The sequence below is a fragment of the Capricornis sumatraensis genome, chromosome 2 (assembly GCF_032405125.1).
Source record: "Capricornis sumatraensis isolate serow.1 chromosome 2, serow.2, whole genome shotgun sequence".
Taxonomy (NCBI): Eukaryota; Metazoa; Chordata; class Mammalia; order Artiodactyla; family Bovidae; genus Capricornis; species Capricornis sumatraensis.
Window position 1 is genome coordinate 149,345,711 of NC_091070.1, and position 21,233 is coordinate 149,366,943.

Sequence of the window (21,233 nt, forward strand, 5' to 3'; positions counted from 1 at the left end):
TATACTATATATAAAAACTACTATAACCTTCTTTCTTGGTCATGTTTGTGGCAGTTTGGTGGTATCATAACTGTTGTCATTTTCATTATCTTCTCTTAGAAAAAATGGTCACAATATGTACAGTGCTAATAAACTAAGCTAGCACTGTTTCAATAAAAATACAGCATTAATCCAATGGGCAAAGTCAAGGATGACTGCTATTGTTCATGACTACAACACACTTAAGCTGCATCATTCAGAGTGATATGACAACAGATGATCCATTATGGAGAACTGCAAATCGTGGCTGCCATGATTTTTTTGCATCACAGGGAGGGGTTTCATGGGATGTAGGATTTTTGATGGTAAAATGGTAAAACCAGGACAGACATAGGCAGGCCACTCCTAACGTTATTTTATTATAATGAATTCCAAATGGCAGGTGAATATTTTCATTTTAATATATAATAGGAATCACATTCCCAGCTAGGAGATGTGGGAATGAATAAAGAACAAGCATCTTGCCTCTCTTAAGTCATCAGCAGGAAAAAAAGCAAAGCACTTTAAAGAGAAAAGGAGAAAAAAATGTCACTCATATTCCAGGTTCCTGGATAGTTTGTGGGCTTATTTTTAGTTTGAGTGATTTGTTTCAAGTTTAAGTGAGTTTTTCCAAAAGAAGTGGTCGGAATAGTTAAATTAAGAAAAGGTCAGAAAAACAAGAAATTGTATTCACTGACAAACCATTCAAATGAAATTCTGAAGTTGAAGTGCTCTTTTCTCCTTCCATAGTTGAATTCTGTAGTGAATAGGTTAAGGGAGAAAAGCCTTGCAAATAGTATAAAACTACAAACAATATGACTGAGGCCACAGAGGACAGAAAACAAAAGGGAAAAAGTTACTTTAGTAAGATTGTTACTTGAACCAGATGTAAAAATCTTGGCAATACTTTTACTAGTATAATCTTTCATTATAATAGATTCGATATATAACAAGCATTTCCTATTTTTTCTTAAAGATAAATTCTCTCATTCATAACATTGCCTTTCCCCCCTCAGTTAAAGGCAGCTCCTCATTCAAGCCATTATTCTTAATGATTTTCTTCTTCTTTTGATTAGTTTTTTAAGTCTATGCTATTCTAGAAAAGTATACCCAATGTTTAGAGAATATGATAGTCCACACTGCTGTACTGTGAGTTAATGTGCTCCTATGGTCAGTCAAAATCCTTGTTTAATTACTCACTGTGTCTTTCAAATAAACAGTTTTTCCAAAAATGAGATCCAAATTCTAAAATTTATTTTTAATTTGCGTTTTATGCAATTTCAAAAATATTTAAAAGACACCTCAAAGTCATGTAAAATACTGAAATGATATAGTAGCAATAGCTTTAATCTTAAACTTTAAAAGATAATTCTATGAATTACTCTCTAGTTAACTTTAAAAACAAAAAAATATGTTCATGAAATATACTATGTCTAAGACTTTTTTGAGAGTTTAAAAGATTACTTCTTCCAACTCCTTTCGAATTGGAACAGAATTAAAAATACCTATTAATCAAATATCAAATACCAGGTTAAACCTGACTTTATGATATTCTTTAAGTATTAAAAGTTACTAGTAAAAATAGTCGGAGAAGGCAATGGCACCCCACTCCAGTACTCTTGCCTGGAAAATCCCATGGACGGAGAAGCCTGGTGGGCTGCAGTCCATAGGGTTGCTAAGAGTCGGACACAACTGAGCGATTTCACTTTCACTTTTCAGTTTCATGCACTGGAGAAGGAAATGGCAGCCCACTCCAGTGTTCTTGCCTGGAGAATCCCAGGGACGGGGGAGCCTGGTGGGCTGCTGTCTATGGGGTCACATAGAGTCGGACACGACTAAACCGACTTAGCAGCAGCAGTAAAAATAGTATTTTTGGTACACTGTCTTTATCTAAATATGGCCAAAATACAAATTTTTCACATTTTGAGAAAATCTCCTCTAGATTGTCTTTGAAAAAAATGAGCATAACATCCTGACCTTTCCCCTAACTTCTCTTACCTCTTTCTAAAGAGAATCAGTTAGTTGTAAGCCAAAGATTCTCAAAATGTGGTCCCCAGACTAGCAGTATTAGGATTTCCCAGGAATTTGCTAAATTTGCATATTTTATTCTTGGACCCCATCCCAGACCTACTGAATCAGTAGCCCTGGGGGTGACACCAGTAATCTAGTTTTAACAGATCCTCTAAGTGATTCCCATATACACTAGAGTTAAAGAGCTACTGTCCTAACCTAGAGATCGAAGTCCTAAGGAAACTAGCTCCCTACTTCTCTGAAATCATAATTACAGAAGATTTACAAAAGCCCTCATCAAAACCCGCAAGTATTATCTAGGTGGACCTGATACATTCCACTAGAAAAGTTTCTTCTGACCCATTCTTGTCTGTTATTGTACTTAGCCCCCTGCAAATACCTACATCCCCGGTTTCTCATTTACTGTTCTATCCATAAAGTTTAGTGCAGCGCCTGGCCCTTGTTTCCTGAGTTGAGCCTCGCCTGCTAATCAGTGTAAAGGAGAATCACCTCCAAAATCAAAATCCTAAAAGAGTCCTTCAGACCTATTTCTGAGTGGGTCAGTGCACCCTGATGAGAACGTTAGTATTCCGCCTGAAAATGAAAACAGAAAAATATCTCAATTTCAATTTCTTTAAAGAGATCGGTAGAGCAGCATTAGAGGTTATCATAAACTTGCTACGAGAAAAAAAAATAGATGACTAACCTCCAAACCGTGATACATTCAGGTTAGTGAAGGCAAGACAAGAAAAGTGGGCAGGCAACTAAAACAGGTAGGGGAACGTGAGACCTATGTAATAGCTACCAATCAGAAGGAAAAGAGCTAGAAGCAGGTTCTCAATGAGCACACAAGCAGAGTCCCTCATCATCCCATGACCTCTTGTCTACTGATGAACTTCCCCAACCCCATTTCCAGAAGTCTTTTAAATATGAGGAATACTTTGTACCAGAGCTGTTGTTAGGAGTATATGGCTGTCACTGCCACCACCATGATCTTCATCACTTTATAAAACAGAAGGACAGAGTTACAGTTAACTGACAGATGAGAGGTCTCTGGAGGCCATGACCTCTTTATCCTAATACTCATGACAGAATTTCCATGAAGACTTACTGGCTAACTGACTGCTTAGAAAGTCTGTAAAACTTTATCCTCTTTGGACAATTCCTGATGATTATGGGCCTGTGGTCTGAAAACCAAGATTTGAACCATAGCTCTCCTGGGTGACCTTGGGCAAAGATGACCAAAACCTCAGTTTCTCCATGTGTAAAACAAGCAGAATACCATCCTTATGACAGAACTGATGTGAGAATAAGACGCAATGCATACTAACGGCAAGCAGGAAAAATACTAAAACAGAAAAGCACTGCAAAAAAGCACTTTTTTAAAAGTGAAAAGTGAAATAGAACCAGGTACTTTTTCTTACCATAGCTATTAAGAAGATTAAATAAGTTTGAACAAGTCCTGAAACGATGTATTCTTTCCTGCCTAAGTACAAGCCTTCAACTCTAGTCATTGATCCCTGGATGACTACACAAGACTAAGGGCCATGCCTGCGGTGATGACAATGAACAGATGATAGGAAAGATCATCACACAATTAGGACTAAAATGTAGGTTCACTGCTGCTATTTTACTATATATTACAATTAGGACTAAAATCATCACAATCATCATCACAATTAGGACTAAAATGTAGGTTCACTGCTGCTATTTTACTATATATTAATAATCACTCCTCAAAAAGTAGTTAATGTTACTTTCTAATTGCTGCAGAAAAAATGTCCATGTTGGACAGGAAAACAAATACTTCTAAGGGAAGACTCACCTGTTTTATTTGCCCAGTAGGTTGTATCAACTTTATACCTCACTTTACACAACTATACTGCATCCAAGCCGAACTTGCTTCTTCATGATAAGCTTATGCTTATGACCATCAAAATGTGGTGAGACTGAGATGGCCTCTGAAGACTGCCTATTTCAATTACCCACAGATTTCTTAAATCCCTTCTACAAAAGTTCTTCCAGTTTGTCCCTCAGCATTGAAAACTCTGTGTTAAGAGGAGTAGCATCTTCTAAAGCAGCTTTACAAAAGTTCCAGAACTATTCTGTACCCTCTTTGACATCTACCTGCTAGTCCTAATTCCAGATTCTGGCTATCCAAAATCACATTTTCATATGAAAGTGAAAGTGTTAGAAACTCAGTTATGTTCAACTCTTTTGCAAACCCATGGACTATAGCTCGCCAGGCTCCTCTGTCCATGGAATTCTCCAGGCAAGAACACTAGAATGGGTTGCCATTCCATTCTCCAGGGGATCTTCTCAACCAGGGATTGAACATGGGTCTCCTGCAATGCAGGCAGATTCTTTACCCTCTGAGCCACTAGGGAAGCCCCTCTTTTCATATCATAACCCTTCAAATATTTAATGACTGTCCAAGTATCTATCTATCTTCTTTACAGGTATCATTTCTACTCTCCACAGAAAATTCTGGCCTATCCTCCTCAGAGTTCCTTCGCCCTATGAACTGCGAGCATTCACAAGACAAAAACAAACAGATGCAACAACAAAACCAACCAATCTCTTGATGAAAAGAACCATTTACATATAACACTTCCTACATGTTAACCAATTCAATCACATTCGCACACACATCTTTGGAGGACACTGGGTAACCTTTCTAAAGAGAATTTTAATAGAACATGTCACTATCCTTAAAAATGTAAAAACCATTTGCCCAGGAACCCCACAAAACTAACCTTTGAAATAACTATGTATAGGTACAAATATGAAGACATAAGAATGTTTATGCAAGTTATATGCAATAGTGAAACTTAACAAACACATAAGGATAGAGAACTGATTAAATATGATTGTATATCTATATGCCATCCACAGAGATAATGATACAAGTAGACGGCCTGAAAATAAAAACATTTTTGGAAACTTGCTGAAGATTTCGAGAGCGTACCTCCTTTACCCTCTTTCTTGGAAAATATTTGAGGATATACTATAGCATGAGTGAATAAACCAAGACAGATATGGGGTAAAGGAAGCAGCGGCCTCAAACCAGAAGACTAATGGCAGGAAGCCTGGGACATTAACAAGCACACCTAGAGGGCAGGAGAATGGAGAGCTCCAGGGGCAGGTTATCTGGGGAATTTGACTGAAGAGATGGGACAATTCAAATATATGATAAAGGCATATGTTACAAAGAAAAAAAAAAAAGAAGGCAAATAGTCTAAGCAGAAATTAGATAGGAAAAATAATCCTAGCTGTTCAGTGAACTATTTTAATATAATCATAAGAAACATTTCATTTTCTCTGTGTAGGATCAACTGAAAAGCAATATGATTATAGAATAAAAGGCAAATATTGTTAAATCTTAGTGATACAGAAGTTCACATACAAATGACCGAAACTGGGAAGCAGGGTAGGAGACATGAACAGAAGGACAGAAGCATAAACATCTTCACCTTAAAGGATCAAGAGGTGCTACAAACCCAGAATAAAAGTGTTTAAATTTTTCAAAGAAACTGAGAGAGGAACTCAAATCACTTTAACTACATGGGAAGAAAGAAGGGAAAAGAGATAGAGGTGGGAGAGTTAAATTCTTACCCACCGTAGCAAGAAGATAATAGATGGTATCTAACACTGACCAATTAAGACGTGGCTGACAGTCACCTAAGTGATCACCAGCAATTCTATCCCTTCCTGCACGTGCACAGTGATCCTCAGATCATGTGCTTGGGTCTTACTTTCCTCCCCTTGAATCTGGGCTGCCTCGGTGACTCATTTGACCACCAGAATGCAGAGGAAATAAAGTTCTGGTCTTCTGCAGCTAGGTCACAAAGAGCCATGCAGCTTCCTCCTGGGTCCGTTAGAGTATTTGCTCTTAAAATAGCTCCCTCTTGGAACACAATAGCCAGGCTGTGAGACGCTCAAGACACATGGAGGGGCCACATACAGGAGCTTGAGGCAAAGACCCTGCTGATGTTCCAGCAGGGAACTAGCATGAACTACCAGCTACTTGAATGAGCCCCTTTCAATCCAGTCAAGCCTTTAGATTATCCAGTCTCAACTGCTACCTAATAGCACCCACATGAGACCTCACACAAGGACCACCCAGCTTTCTTCCTCCCTTGTTTTTTTTTAAATATAATTAAAAACTTGTGAGTCAATGGGTTTCACTGGCCTAAGTCAGTATTCGAACTGAAGATCAAATTGTCACATTTGTAACCAATGGGATAGCCATTGTGTTGGTTCCAGTGTCCTTTAGAGAAAACCATATTAGTCTTTGATAGGTTCCTTGCTTTCTGACAGATTACCTTATTTTGTTGTATGCAATGCTTCAATGTGTAAAACAAATTTTAAATTTTGGGGTTTGATCCTATTCATATACAGAAGAGTATTTTTAAATTATTCATATACACTGATAGGATATATTCCTACATGTAAATGGTGATTAAGTAAATATAAATAGTTATCTCTGGGTTGTGAAATTGAGCATTAGCTTTTCTTTTTCTTGTCAATATTTCCTAATCCTCAAATAAAAACAAGTGACCAAATTAATTTTTTCAAATAGCTCTGCACCAACATTTCTTATCATAGCTTTTTAAATTATAGTGTTGCCTTAACCACTGTTTACCAAATGTATTCTTCCGTGGTTCTCTTTCTGCACTTCTGAAGTTCTCCTCTTCCTCTTTTAAAGAATTGACTTTCTTTGGGTCTCTGACCCTGATTACCCGGCACTGACAGGACACTTCTTATTTCTAATGGCATATGAGCCCTTTTCCCCTGGAATAACCATGTATCACCACAAACCTGAAATCTACAAGCACATTTCTGACCAAATTGGTTCTCCCATTTCCTTTAGGGTCTCCATTCCTCTAGTGCCCTGGGTCACTTTGCCCTCGTTTCCCTTCTTTCTCTGAAATCTAAATTAGTCACCATGATCTACTGACTACAATGTTGCTTTTAGATTAGTTTCTTCCTCATTATTTCTTCCTGCTTATTTATTATTATGGATATTTCTTCTGCTTATTTAACTTATATGCAGAGCACATCATGTGAAATGCTGGGCTGGATGAAGCACAAGCTGGAATCAAGACTGCCAGGAGAAATATCAATAACCTCAGATATGCAGATGACACCACCCTTATGGCAGAAAGTGAAGAAGAACTAAAAAGCCTCTTGATGAAAGTGAAAGAGGAGAGTGAAAAAGTTGGCTTAAAGCTCAACATTCAGAAAACGAAGATCATGGCATCTGATCCCATCACTTCATGGCAAATAGATGGGGAAACAAAGGAAACAGTGAGAGACTTTATTATGGGGGGCTCCAAAATCATTGCAGGTAGTGACTGCAGCCATGAAATTAAAAGACACATGCTCCTTGGAAGAAAAGCTATGACAAACCTAGAGAGCATATTAAAAAGCAAAGACATTACTTTGTCAACAAAGTTCTGCCTAGTCAAAGCTATGGTTTTTTCAGTAGTCATGTATGGATGTGAGTGTTGGACTGTAAAGAAAGCTGAGTGCCGAAGAATTGATGCTTTTGAACTGCGGTGTTGGAGAAAACTCTTGAGTCTCTTGGACTGCATGGAGATCAAAACAGTCAATGCTAAAGGAAATCAGTCCTGAATATTCATTGGAAGGACTGATGCTGAAGCTGAAACTCCAATACTTTAGCCACCTGATGCTAATAACTGACTCATTTGAAAAGACCTTGATGCTGGGAAAGACTGAAGGCTGGAGGAGAAGGGACGACCGAGGATGAGATGGTTGGATGGTATGACTTGATGGACATGAGTTTGAGCAAGCTCCAGGAGTTGGTGATGGACACGGAAGCCTGGCGTGCTGCAGTCCACGGCATTGCAAAGAGTCGGACACAACTGAGCGACTGAACTGAACTGAACTTGCTCATTAATAAAACCACCAAAGTTAAGTTCTTCACAATCTATCATCTACATTACTCCAATAACCTCCTCAAAGAGATCCTTCCACACAAAACTTTTCTCCCCCTACATATCACCTTCAGCTTTATCTTTCTAATAAGTAAATTGCAGCAAGTTATTTTTTTGGCTAAAGGTCCTACAACAATTCTGTGAAAAGTAAAATACAAGGTTGATAAGGTCCAGGGAAGTCCCTTGAATTTTTAAAAATAGTTTCCTATATTTAAATCTTGTGACTTATGGTATTTAATTAGGTAGCTATCATATTCTTATTCCTTACCCCCCAACTCCTTAGTTCAAAACCATTGTGAGCCGGAGAGCTGTGCTTCAGTAGCCTGGCTTCCATATTTTCTGATCCTGTACATCAATAACTCTTAACCTGTTTAATACAATCCACCCATGAGTGAGCATCACATGTGGCAGAGGCTTCCACAGGCAGAGGAAGCCATTAGATAAGGTTCAGGTTACGTATAATTCCCTACCCCATCAACAAAACCTACTAAAATATAAGTCAGATAGATGCTATTAAGAGGACAGATTTAATTCAGATCTAATAAACTATACATTTTGATACTTTACTGTAATAAATTACAGCAAACTCACAACTGAGTAAACTCTCTTTGCTATATAGGTCAATATGGTGTTTCTACTTCTGGCATCTACCTTTAAGGCGCTTTGTCTATAATAGAATTCTTACTGGCCACGGACTCTGCATGACTCTGTGAGAGAAAGCAAAATAAGATTTGTCTGATCCCTTCTAGAGCTTAAATAAAATTCTTCTTTCAGCCAGTGATTATGAAAATCTGGATTTTCTTATCACGAGAAATTTAATTTTCTAATAGCCAAGAACTGCTAGGGTCAGGAATTTAGAAGGTGAGGGAGACAGATAAATAAAATTATTATGCACCTATTATAGCTAGTATGATGCTAAATATTGTGCCACTATCAATGGTGTGGAGTGGGATGGACACATTTTCCCACCACTACTACTACTACTAAGTCACTTCAGTCGTGTCCGACTCTGTGCGACCCCATAGACGGTAGCCCACCAGGCTCCCCCGTCCCTGGGATTCTCCAGGCAAGAACACTGGAGTGGGTTGCCATTTCCTTCCCACCACTAGGGCTGTATAATTGGTGTGAGGTCATTTATGGGCATCTCAACTGGGCTTTGTATAAAACTGACTATGTTCTACTATAGCAATTAGGAGGTACTTTTTCTAGGCTATTTGAACTGACTCAGAATCTTAGGTCATTTCCATGATCTAAGAAAACCCTTTTAAAGCACCATCAATAGAGAAATGAGATTTGGGAACAAATTCTACCATGTATTCAATTACTGTTTGCTTCACTTTAATCATTTAAAGTTTTTGATGATTTACTTACAAGGCAGAGTTGAAGGTTTGAGGTAACACACTGGACTAGGTTGCCAAATCAGGCTCATGGGAAACAGTGATCTTGCCTAGAGTTAAGCTTTACTAATTGCTACAAGCAGAGAGGCTATCAGATTAATGCAGAGGAAGCAGAGAGAGGTTTGGGATATGAAGGGCAGTTGGCAAGCCAGGTCCTTCCTGTGTTGAACAAGCAGTTCTGGCCCAAAGAAGTGAAGGCTCTACTAGGTGAAGTTTACAAAGTTCCTCACACAGCAATAGGCATCTATCTTATAAAATGTCCTCATCTTCTGCCTCTAAACATACTGTAGAGCCTATATGACATTCTCCAAGGAGCCAGGCCTCACAGAGCCTGGCTTCTCTTTACTACAGTGCATCCTTAGCCAGGAATAGGCTAAGGGCATTTCAGAGTTAAGATCGCCTTCTTCTAACAGTACATACCCTATTTACGTAAAGGTCCAGTTGACAGGAGATTAGGCCTGGGTCACTTGCCTTTCTCCCGCTCCCTTTCTTCCAAGGAAGTGAATGCATTTGCAGACCAGCTGCTTGCACCCCTTCCTTACTTAAGAACTTGGTGACAAAATGTAGCTTATTGTTACTTGCCCAGTTGCTTAGCTCTCCGTATTAGGAATAAATCCAATAATTTCATCAAAACAACTGAATCACAGAATCTCAGATTAGAATAGAATTTTAAAGATAATTTATTACAAGCTCCTACCTAAAGCTTCTGCTTATTAGATTCATTTTTATACCTATCTGATTGAGGATACCTTATGGAGAAGAATCACTTTAAAAGGCTGTTGTTAAAATCTTCTATTCATTGGGGATGTCTCTTTCGTAAAAGAGAAGTCTCCCCTACCTCTCATTACCATCCCCTTTGGTCCTATGTCTGAGTTAAACCAGAGTAAGTCTAATTCCTCTTCCATTGAATAGTCATTTCACATTTCTCAGGACATTTCAAAACCACATAGATGTCCTACAACTTATCTCTTCTATGCTGACCTCTCTGGGTCCTTCAGTTGTTTATTCTGGGACAATAGCTACCTAATCTAATCTCTCCTCTACAGCTATCTGGCAGCTCACCTCTGGACAAAGGCAATTTTAGAGACTCCAGAGGCTTTGGGTATGGTCTAATCAGGAAACTGTAATTTGCTTGAACTGGATACCAAACCTCCCCTAATAGAGTACACATTTAAGAACAACTTTCTGTTTTAGCAGAGGGACACGCTATTGGTACACCTACAATTGTGGTCATCTGATACTTCCAGGCCATTTGCCTCTTTTTATACACTGGAAAACTCAAATGCAAACCTTGACATTCATCACTATTCAGTTCAGTTCAGTTCAGTCGCTCACTATTAGGTTCCATCTATTTGTTTCAGCTTATTATTCCAGCCTGAAACATTTAAATATAAAATACATCATCTGACACATTATTAGTTCCTCCTCTTAACTTTGCTTCAGTCATCTGATGTGCTTAGTCGCTCAGTTGTGTCCCACTCTTTGCTACCCCATCGACAGAAGCCCACCAGGCTCCTCTGCCCATGGAATTCTCCAGGCAAGAACACTGGAGTGGGGCCATTTCCTTCTCCAGGGGATCTTCCTGACCTAGGGATCAAACCCAGGACTCCCACAGTGCAGGCAATGGGCAGATTCTTTACCTTCTGAGCCACCAGGGAACTCCATAATTGAGAATGGCTTCCCCTGTGGCTCAGCTGGAAGAGAAAGAATTGAGAATAGGGAACATTATTAAAATAATCTTAAAAACCAAGTTTTTTTTTAAAAAACAGTGTTAATTATAAAATGTTAGTGAGTCATGGCATTTATTCCATGGCATTGTGGAAATTTTTCTTTAGACTAAATATAAGATCAGTATTTTTCTACTTCTTGTCTCCTAATGTAAATTACAACTTTATCTTATCTTAAATACTAAATCTCATTTTTTAAAACCAATTCATATGCAATTGCTGGCAAATGTTTTTAAAATATAGATACTGGGGTAAAATATTAAACAAAAACTAAAACTCCTCACCCTTGAAGTATGACACAACCATGAAATAAATGTAACAATGGCATCTGAAACCAAGTTTTCTTCCTAAATTGCAGTAGAATGGTTTAATGATTAGATCCTAAGGTAGTGGAATGATGCAGAAGAGTTGGCAAAGTATGCATAGACTCAGTCATTTCGTATCAAGTTTGAAAGTTTTCCAAATATACTATAACTTATTGGTTTTGTTGAGGGGAGGCAGTGATTCACAAGGAACACAAGAAAAGTAAGGCTACCCAAAAAGTCAGAAATGGAGTACAAAGAGGGTGGTTTACCGCTAAAAATAGGATATTAAAGCATAAATGTGTCACTTCCTTTATGATAAGAGATTAACCTGTCATATTTTCCCTGATTATGAGTATCCTGCCCAAGGGATGAAAGTTAAATATCAGGAAAAAAACTATAGAATTTTTTTACCTGCCTATGTAAGCAGAAGAGAGAAAACCTCTTAAACGCTAAACCTTTTTACAACCTACAATACACTAAATTCATGACAATCTGACTTTTGTTATATCAGATAAAGTAAAGTTGTTACTTACATAACTATTCAGCAGGGCATACACTTAAAACCTACAGGTAATTAGCCTCCATTCTTCACTTTTTTATTTAGTTCCAGTTAGAAAATAAAAACAGCTTAAATAGCTTCAGAAGTATCAAGTCAAAGTACTTTCCAAGTATCAATTCTCATTGCATAAGGGGTAACAATTTCATAAAAGTTTATATGAAATAAGAATAGTAGTACTTGCTGTTGGTATTTTGTTAGCTTTACTTAAAAATGTAAGCAAGGGATCTGAGAATTCACCACATGGAAAATTTTCCTTATGCTCAAATAGTAAATGTAAGATCTATAAATGACATAGGATCTCTATAAACATGTGTTAGTTCATCAATTTTGTTTCTATTTTCTTTCCCTATGAATAGATTCACTTTAATTAGATAAATTTATTTCATACCATTCATTTATTTCATTCTATGAAATAAATTTATAAATTTATTTCAATAGAACATAGGAAGGCATATCAAAAAAGCAACCATCTCTTGAAAAATATTGCTGTTAATCTTATCAACTTTACTAAAAAAGGCAATAGTTAATTTCTTTTTAAAAAATCCAGCATTTATGTCACTGACTTTTTTATAAAGGCATAAAAGTTCAAAAAGGACACAGCATTCATCCCACATAATGAAATATTCAACTTGCCAACCCATGTACTTGCCAAGCTTGTGACTTCAGTGGTCAAGAGAGAACAACACTTCATACTAATCATATTTACAAATGCATGTAAGTGACCTGTTATCCTTCACCAGTCTATGTTCTTCTCATAGCACAATGATTATTTGTGACTTATGTTCAGAAACCATACTTCTAACCTGCAGCATGATATTAAACTCAAACAGGTACCCACATACATTCTTCCCTGGATTAACCAATATTAGGTTAGTCAGTTTTCATGTCTTTTTAGCAAAAGTGTTTAGGAAGCAAAGTGCGTATATTCCAACTAAGACCTGCAGAAAGTAGAAGCCTATATGTTATAATTGCTTATAATCTATTAAAATCTAAAAAGGAAGACAAGGAAATAAACATTAGGAAATGCCAGTAAAAAACCTATTGTTTCAGAAAATAAAGCAACTGTGGATACCTACTGGGATATATAAGCATTATAAACAACTTTAAAACCAGCATAGTTTTTAAAACATTTACATTAATTATTTAGATTCATGACTTCAAATGGGTGATATAAAGAGATGCTTTGCTATATCTTATTCTTGCAGAATGATGAATTGATGTCTTATTTACCAGCTATCTTTGTGTGGGGCAATATAAAGAAAAATGGAAGAATGTTATTAACATACATTTGTATGAGTTTTTTTTAAAAAGACCTCAAAACAGATGCAAATGTCCACTAATATGCATATTTTAGTAACACCAAATAAGAAAAAAAAAAAAAGCCAATGGTTACATTTATGTTTTAAAACAGAGAAAACATGGAAGTGTATACCACATGTATTACACAAAATTTATACTATTTTAGTTTACATATGTCTATTATTTCCTAATACCTATCTTGGGTTTGGTGGTATATCTAGGCTAAAAAATAATTGACTGGGGAGATGCAAAGGATATAAAATTGCTAATTTACAAATGTATAATGTAGAAAAATAATGTTAGAAATAAAAATGTACATTAGTGCTGGACATTACATTAGATTTGCTGGACCCTCTATTAGGTCAGTCGTGAAGCCTCTGAGCAAGACTGCCCTGCACTCCCACCCCACTTTCTAGGCCACTTAAGTGCAATTATGTATTTGTAGGGCTTCCCTGATAGCCCAGTTGGTAAAGAATCTGCCTGCAACGCAGGAGACCCCGGTTCAATTCCTGGGTCGATCTGCTGGAGAAGGGATAGGCTACCCACTCCAGTATTCTTGGGCTTCCATTGTGGCTCAGCTGATAAAGAATCCACCCGCAATGCAGGAAACCTGGGCTCAATCTCTGGGAAGATCCAGAGGGGTTGGGAAGATCCCCTGGAGAAGGGAAAGGCTACCTATTCCAGTATTCTGGCCTGGAGAATTCCATGGACTGTTTAGTCCATGGGGTCACAAAGAGTTGGACATGACTGAGCAACTTTCACTTCACTTCACTTCACGCATTTACATGGAATTATACATGAGATTAAATAAAAAAAAGAAATATTTTAGCTGGTTATATACGAATCTATATGTAGCTCTGGCTGTTAAAACATAAACGCATCTAGAAAGACAGACAAATATCAAGACAAACATTAAGAGCCACATAATCCTAAAGGTTTTCAGTGAACATTCAAGAAATTGGGGTCATTTGCCTTTCTCAAAGTTTATGAATCCAAAGATATACACACTAATACAAATACACAAGTAAAGGTATTATTTTTGTTGATATACAAGATAACATCACAAGAGTGATCCCTGAATGCATATGGAGTTGACCTTTATAAATTAAGAATTGTATGTTTAGATTTATGTTCACCCTTGAGTCATTACTCCCAGTGTTGTCTGTTCGTCAGACTGCTGGAAATCCTAGCACTCACCAGTACAAAGTGGTATGCATACAGCGCTGTACAATGGTGAATTACAAAATACTTATCACCAATCACTTTCCAATACCAAATGAGAATCAACAAATCTGTAAGAAGGAAAAGTAAGGTATTACACAGGAAGAAAGCTTCATCATTTTTCAAATGTATTTAACTCTTTCTCCTGACAGCTCACCACAGTCCACTCTGAGCCCTCAGCACTTGTCTCATACATCAGGAGATCAACTACCCTTTTAACACAAAGCCAGTGCCTCCAGAGGCTATCTCCCCCACACTACTGCGACTCCTCTAGGATAAGCACCAAGTGGGGCACCCATCACAGTGTCTGGCATATAGTTGTATTTGTTGAAAGTATAAATGAATAACTTGTTTCCAGGGTTAAACAAAACAAAAACATTATTGAATAAAAATAACTGTAAAACAAGCTTAAATTACTGATTTTTATCAGTATATAAGTCAGAGATTAAGATGTTCCCAGAAGGTATAAAATGACCAACTCATTTATAACACATATTCAGCAAAAAAAATTTAAAAATTAACAAAGAATGTGATTAAATATTAATTCAGAATAGGAAAAAAAAAGAACCAAGAACTATAGCTATTAAAAAGAGATCTTTAAAAAGAGCTCAAGGCATTGATTTTCTTTAAATTCTAAATCAGCACTGTGATTCAGAAAATTGTTCCCTTTAACAAAACACAAATGTCTCAAAATCTGAACACAACTATTTTCTTTACCAAATGGTTAAACATGAAATTTAGACATGGAAACAAATGGCTATCATGGATGGAAACCAGATTTTAAGGGTTTGGAGCTTATAGCATGGAGAGCTTCTTTTATAAAAATAAAAATTACAAACACAAAACTAGGTGTGACTATATACATAAGATAAAAGAAATTATCAAATTATAAATTTTCAGGAGAGAAAAAAAGTACCATAAATGTGGAAACCAAGAAAATTTTAAAGTGTTAGTAATTTACTGCCCTTTATACATCTCTAAATGCATTTTCCCTATATTTCAGCTGTATACTCTTTGATCACCAATTTATATTAAGATAATGATTTCATAATATTTTCTATAGAGAGAATAAAATAATTCACTTTTCATCCAGCTTGGTATAAAAATTTTGTTTCAGTTCATAATCCTTATTTTTAAGTATTTTGAATTATTACCTTATTTGAGTAAACCTTTTTCAAGTTCCTTTTGTACAAGATTTCCTGGGTTGTAACTACTCTCTGAATTGACAATAGTCATTAACCAGTGTATGAAGCATATTATACATTTTGTGTTAACCTTGTCAGTGACAGAATTTTGTGCCAAATGAGCATTTTCCCAGTGTGTCCACATGATTCACTCTTCTTTTAATTGGGCCATCAAATAATCCAATAGCCTATTCATTATTTCTATCCCAAATATATCTTTTCCTTTTAATAAATTACTGTGTTTGGGTTTAATCTAATTTTTTGGTTACAATTCACTTCTTGATGGCAGAACATTTTCTAAGGCCATTACTCCAATCTCATCCAACAGGAAATGAAACATGACAGACGAAATGTGAAGTAGAAAGACTCCATGATCTTAACTGATTACAACTAAAATAGTTTACTTTTGCAGATTTTCCTAAACCATACAAAACCATGACCATGGAAGCACATGTCAGGTGCCTGTGAGATGAGGACTCTCTGGCTGAGACTTCATTGGCTGCATGGTGATTGCACCTGAGCAACTTTAGTCCAAACAGGGACAACCACTAGTTAAAAAAGAAACAAACACTCCAGGCTTAACTGAGGCTTCACTCTACAGCTCTAAACTTTGAGAACTACAGAGCCAGCATGAAAAATGTTTCGTATCCTATCATCAGAGCAGACATTTTCTTCCCTCAGTATGGGTCCTAAAAGCTACTTCTCAAATAACCAAACTTAAAGCATTGACTCTGTATTCTTTGCATAATTCCATAAGCAGTTTAAAAAGAGACAGATATGAACAACATATCACATACCAGAAACGAGATAGCCTGAAGCAATAGCAATATTCACTTTCCCAAGAGATGTATCACCCCTATAAATATTAAAAAAAAAGAAACAGGTTTCTTTTTTAGCACATGGTTATAGAAGACAGCTACTAATTTTTCTATTGAGATTTAAATATAAATGCTTTCTATAGGTAGCAAATAGTAACCTATCATTTGCACAGGTATTAATGTTAGCTATGATAATACTTCTAATTGCAATAATCATAATTTCTTATATTTATTAGCCAAAAGTGTTATGAAAATAACATTTTATAAGTATGTTCTTGTATGATTTGTTTTTGAAAGGACTAAAATGTAGTTCCAGATGCTGGTTGTTGTTTTGATTCCTATTTTGAATCACAGGCTCAAACAGGCTCAAGAAATAATCTAGCCTGCCTGATATAGAGGCAATATATTGAATACTATTAGCATTCTCACTTTTCTGAGGACTAGAGAGATTTCCCAGTTAGCACATATTAGAAAGGCTTCTCAGGTGGTGCTAGTGGCAAAGAATCCACCTGCCAGTGCAGGATTTGTGGGTTCAGTCCCTGGGTAAAGATTTCTTGGAGGAGAAAACGGCAACCCATTCCAATATTCTTGCCTGAAAAAATTTCACAAACAGAGGAGCCTGGCAGGCTACAGTCCATGGAGTCACAAAGAGTCAGACACAACTGAGCAACTGGGCATGCATACATTAGAAAATGGTCAGAACAGGACAATTTAATCCCGTTGTTTCAACCCTTTTGCCCTAACCTAGGTTCCAAGGAACAAATACAGATTATCAGTCCTTTATCTGACTTATAAGGTGAATTACTGGTAAAATGAACATTAAGTAAAACTGATAATAGCTAAACTACAAATGGAAATATTTAGTAGAAGTTATGTCTTCTTTACAAATTTTCATTTGTAAATATGATCCAGGAAAATTAGACCTGGAATAAACTACAGTATCAAAAAATGCTATAATATCAAAATGTATAATAGGTACAAATTTGTTCAGGACAAATTGGTCAATGAATCAAATCTGTGTTATAAAATTTACTTCCCAAAAGAACTGGTTCTATTGACAATCATGTTGGCAAAATATGGGAAAAAGTAGCAATTGTTTAGGTAGACTGCATTAAAACCTGGTCAAAGAATTAAATTCACTAAATTAATTCACTTTGAAAAAGATCTTCTCAATGAAAATTTACCAAAACTGGTATAATTCTGACTAGCATAGCTTCATATTTATGAATAAAAAACAACATCATTTCAGTCAGATAGAAACAATCAAAAGACCTGGTTAAAATGCCCCACATCCCTCAGAGGCCATGACTATCACATCCTTGTCCAGTGCCCTCTCAAAACACAGTGTCTCAAACTAAGCTGAACTAAAGCTTCTCATATAGTGCCAGGAATTACAGTTTGTAAAATTTCTGCCATTGGAAAGATATTTAAATTCTCCAAAAAGAACACTTTACAAATAATCCTGTTATGGCTGAACACAGTTACTATTCATGCTTTAAATCATTTCATGTGGTATTAAACTCCTTTCACAAGGACATCTATAATTCTCATTTTCCTATCTTTGAAATTGAAGGATGGGTCAAACATAAATTTGAAGACAAAGTGCCGTTTATCCAAGTTGACTATTCTATCTCAATAACAACTCATTTTTGCTCAAAACAGTGGTTATAATAACTTGATTTCACTCACACAGTATACATGTTTACATAATTATCATATTCTGTTTTGGATAGCAATTGCAATACTAATTCAAAATGGCCCTTATTATTTGTATTCAAATCTAAAATAAATCATTCTAATGCACCTTGCTGAAACAAGTCTGAACACAAGCATTCAAATAAACCAAACACCATCAATATGCTTTCTGTTTTACAGTAAAGAGAAGTTCTTATCAATAATTAATATCAAAACATAAATCAAAATGACAATATTAGAAAGAAACAGCTTACCAAAGTGGATCAGCAATGCCAGCCTCATCAAACAAGAAAATGTACAAGCCAACAACCCCAACCACCAAAGAATGACATGTAGATACCACCCTAAAATGAGATGAAATACACACAAAGATTTTAGATTCTGTGCAATAAATTTTAACTAATTCTGGCAAGACATTTAACACTCTGAAGAAGTTAAATCTGGAAGCATTTAAATATAGGATTGCAGTACATCTGAGAGTATAATACCAAATGGCTATTTAGAAATCCAAGAGCCATAACTTTACTTTGGAATCAATAACAAGAAGGATGCCTAGGTCTACAATTTCCTGCTAAACTACTGATGAATCACATATTGGTTAAAGGGTCTAAAGGGGAAGAATAGCTAATGATACGGTTGACAGTCTTGTGCAAACAGGTGGCAACTGGTAAGCACACCACCCTGCATCCTGCTTCATCCCCAGCACCATCACTGAGAGAGTAGTTTCCTGTTCCAATCAGACCTGAAGGACTTTCAAATCTACTAGCCTTAATGAACTCCACATCCATGGATCAGAATTGGAATGGATTGTGAAGTGAAAATGTATTCCCTTGGAGATTTCAGTTTTAATACACACATTATGGTACTTGATTCTTTTAAGCAATCTGTGAGATAGCTACAGCAGCTATTGATTATTAGTGTCTCTTTATCACTGTTATGAAAATGGAGGGCTATGAATTCATTCAGAAGAATCTTTTTAAAAGAAATGCCCAAATGAAAAAAAAATGTTCACAGGATCCAGATCAAATTTTCTCTATAGAAGGAATAACATTTAGCTGAAAAACATCAGTTTCTTTGAACATATCTTGTTAAACATTAAATGACTTAACCAAGCTCCAAGATATCCTACTTACAGAACTGTATACAGGACACTATATACTTACTTACAAAACAAAAACATTTATGAGTAGTGAAATTTCTCTTCTCTTCATTAGAATAAAAGATGAGAGGAATAGTACAGTTTTTAGAAATTAATTGCAGTGGTAAACAATCCACCTGTCAATGGAGGAGACAGAAGAGATGTGGTTGGATCCCTGGGTTGGGAAGATCCCCAGGAGTAGGAAACAGAGATCTACCCCAGTATTTTTGCCTGGAAAATCCCATTGACAGAAGAGTCTGGTGGGCTGCAGTCCATGGGGTCATAAGGAGTTGGAAGACTGAGTGCAGCACAGGCGTCAGTAGTAGAAATTAATGGTGTGCAATGAATCTCTCTACAGTACGACCTCAAATCTTTCAGAGTAAGTGAAATATATCTACCAATATAAAAGTTGATATGAAAAAATTTCATGCAATTTGAAAAATCAATATAGTTGATCTAATAAATGATGTGATCGTTACCAAGAATATCAAATTAATCAAATCATATTTTAAATGCTCAAAGAGTCTAAGTTAAAGGTATTGAGTCCTCTGTAATACCAAAACATCATTTTGAAATATGATAATTAACCCAATTAACCTGGTTTACAAGTCTGGAATTTTCACATCAAGTACATTTGTATTCCACTTGAACATAGCAAGATAAAAATGTAAGTTCCTTGATGTCAAGTAAAGCACTCCATCTAAATAATCATACAACCAGTTTTCTGTTGACATTCAAAAATTCTACTAAAGGAAAAAGCATAACTTCTTACTAACCCATGGTAGTGCTTGGTAACCGTCTATCAAAAAGTTCCCTTTTGGAAAAAAATCTAAATTTTTGTTCCTGATACTCAGGCTTCAAATTCCCTTCTTTGTTGAGATGTTTCATGGTAAAATGGAAGAATTGCAAGCCCTCAACTGACGGAAATAATATACAATTCATAAGAGAAAAGTTACATGGTACTTGGATCAAATAGCTCCCACTATAATGAACAGAAGAAACAAACACCCTATGCTTATATGCTATTCTGTATTAAAAGCCTATAAATTCAGAAACTTCTATTAGTAAGAATTTCATATTTCATTCTTTAAAACCAGATTCCTGGCAAAGTAGAATGTAGATTCCTCAAGGCCTTAAAAAATAAAATAAAATAAAATATTTAAATTTCTTCAAAGAAATTTAAAAAGAAATGTTTGTGGGCTTTTTCTTTAAGGAAATAATGACCATTTTAGAATAGCAATTTAAAGTTACTGATGTAATCACTCATAAGTATTATGAGTATGACCAATAGACATGATATCGCTCCATCAGACAAAACAGTTATATTTTTAAAAAGAACATTTAAAAATTAGGAATATTTTAGCATAACAGGACTTTCCATGTCATAGGAAAGCAAATGGAAATAATGAATTCATTTAATTATATAATATCAATAAGTATGCATCTTTGCAAAAAAGCAACATTTATGTATAAGATTTTCTTACTTACAATTAATTAAACTGTAATCTCTCAGATATGAATTTTATGGAGAGTTTTTCTGCCTACAGATTTTACTCCACCAGGCTCCTCTGTCCATGGGATTATCCAGGCAAGAATACTAGAGTGTGTTACCATGCCCTCCTCCAGGGGATCTTCTCAACCCAGGGATTGAACCCATGTGCCTTATGTCTCCTGCATTGACAGGCAGGTTCTTTACTACTGGTGCCACCTGTGAAGTCTTTCAAGATATATATATACACACATATATAAATACATGTATATATATACACGTACTCAAAAAGCAACTGTTTTTCTTTCTTTGCATTCTCCCCCTTACAGCTTGAGTCCCATGTACATTAAGGTGGAGTGGGAAACAGGAGTAAATGTGAAGAAAGAGAACACCATTTGAATAGCATAATGCAT

At 36.1% G+C, this 21,233-nt stretch overlaps 1 protein-coding gene across 1 annotated transcript in view; it reads right to left on the minus strand.

Moving 5' to 3' along the window:
- The window catches only part of TLCD4 (TLC domain containing 4), a 63,610-nt gene that overhangs the window by 17,732 nt on the left and 24,645 nt on the right, over nt 1-21,233 (minus strand). Inside the window, exons 3-5 of the mRNA XM_068965980.1 lie at nt 18,448-18,537; nt 16,478-16,536; nt 14,473-14,567 (exon numbers count right to left, since the gene is read on the minus strand). Coding sequence (XP_068822081.1) covers nt 14,473-14,567; nt 16,478-16,536; nt 18,448-18,537 — 244 coding nt within the window. The remainder of the gene's footprint in view (nt 1-14,472; nt 14,568-16,477; nt 16,537-18,447; nt 18,538-21,233) is intronic.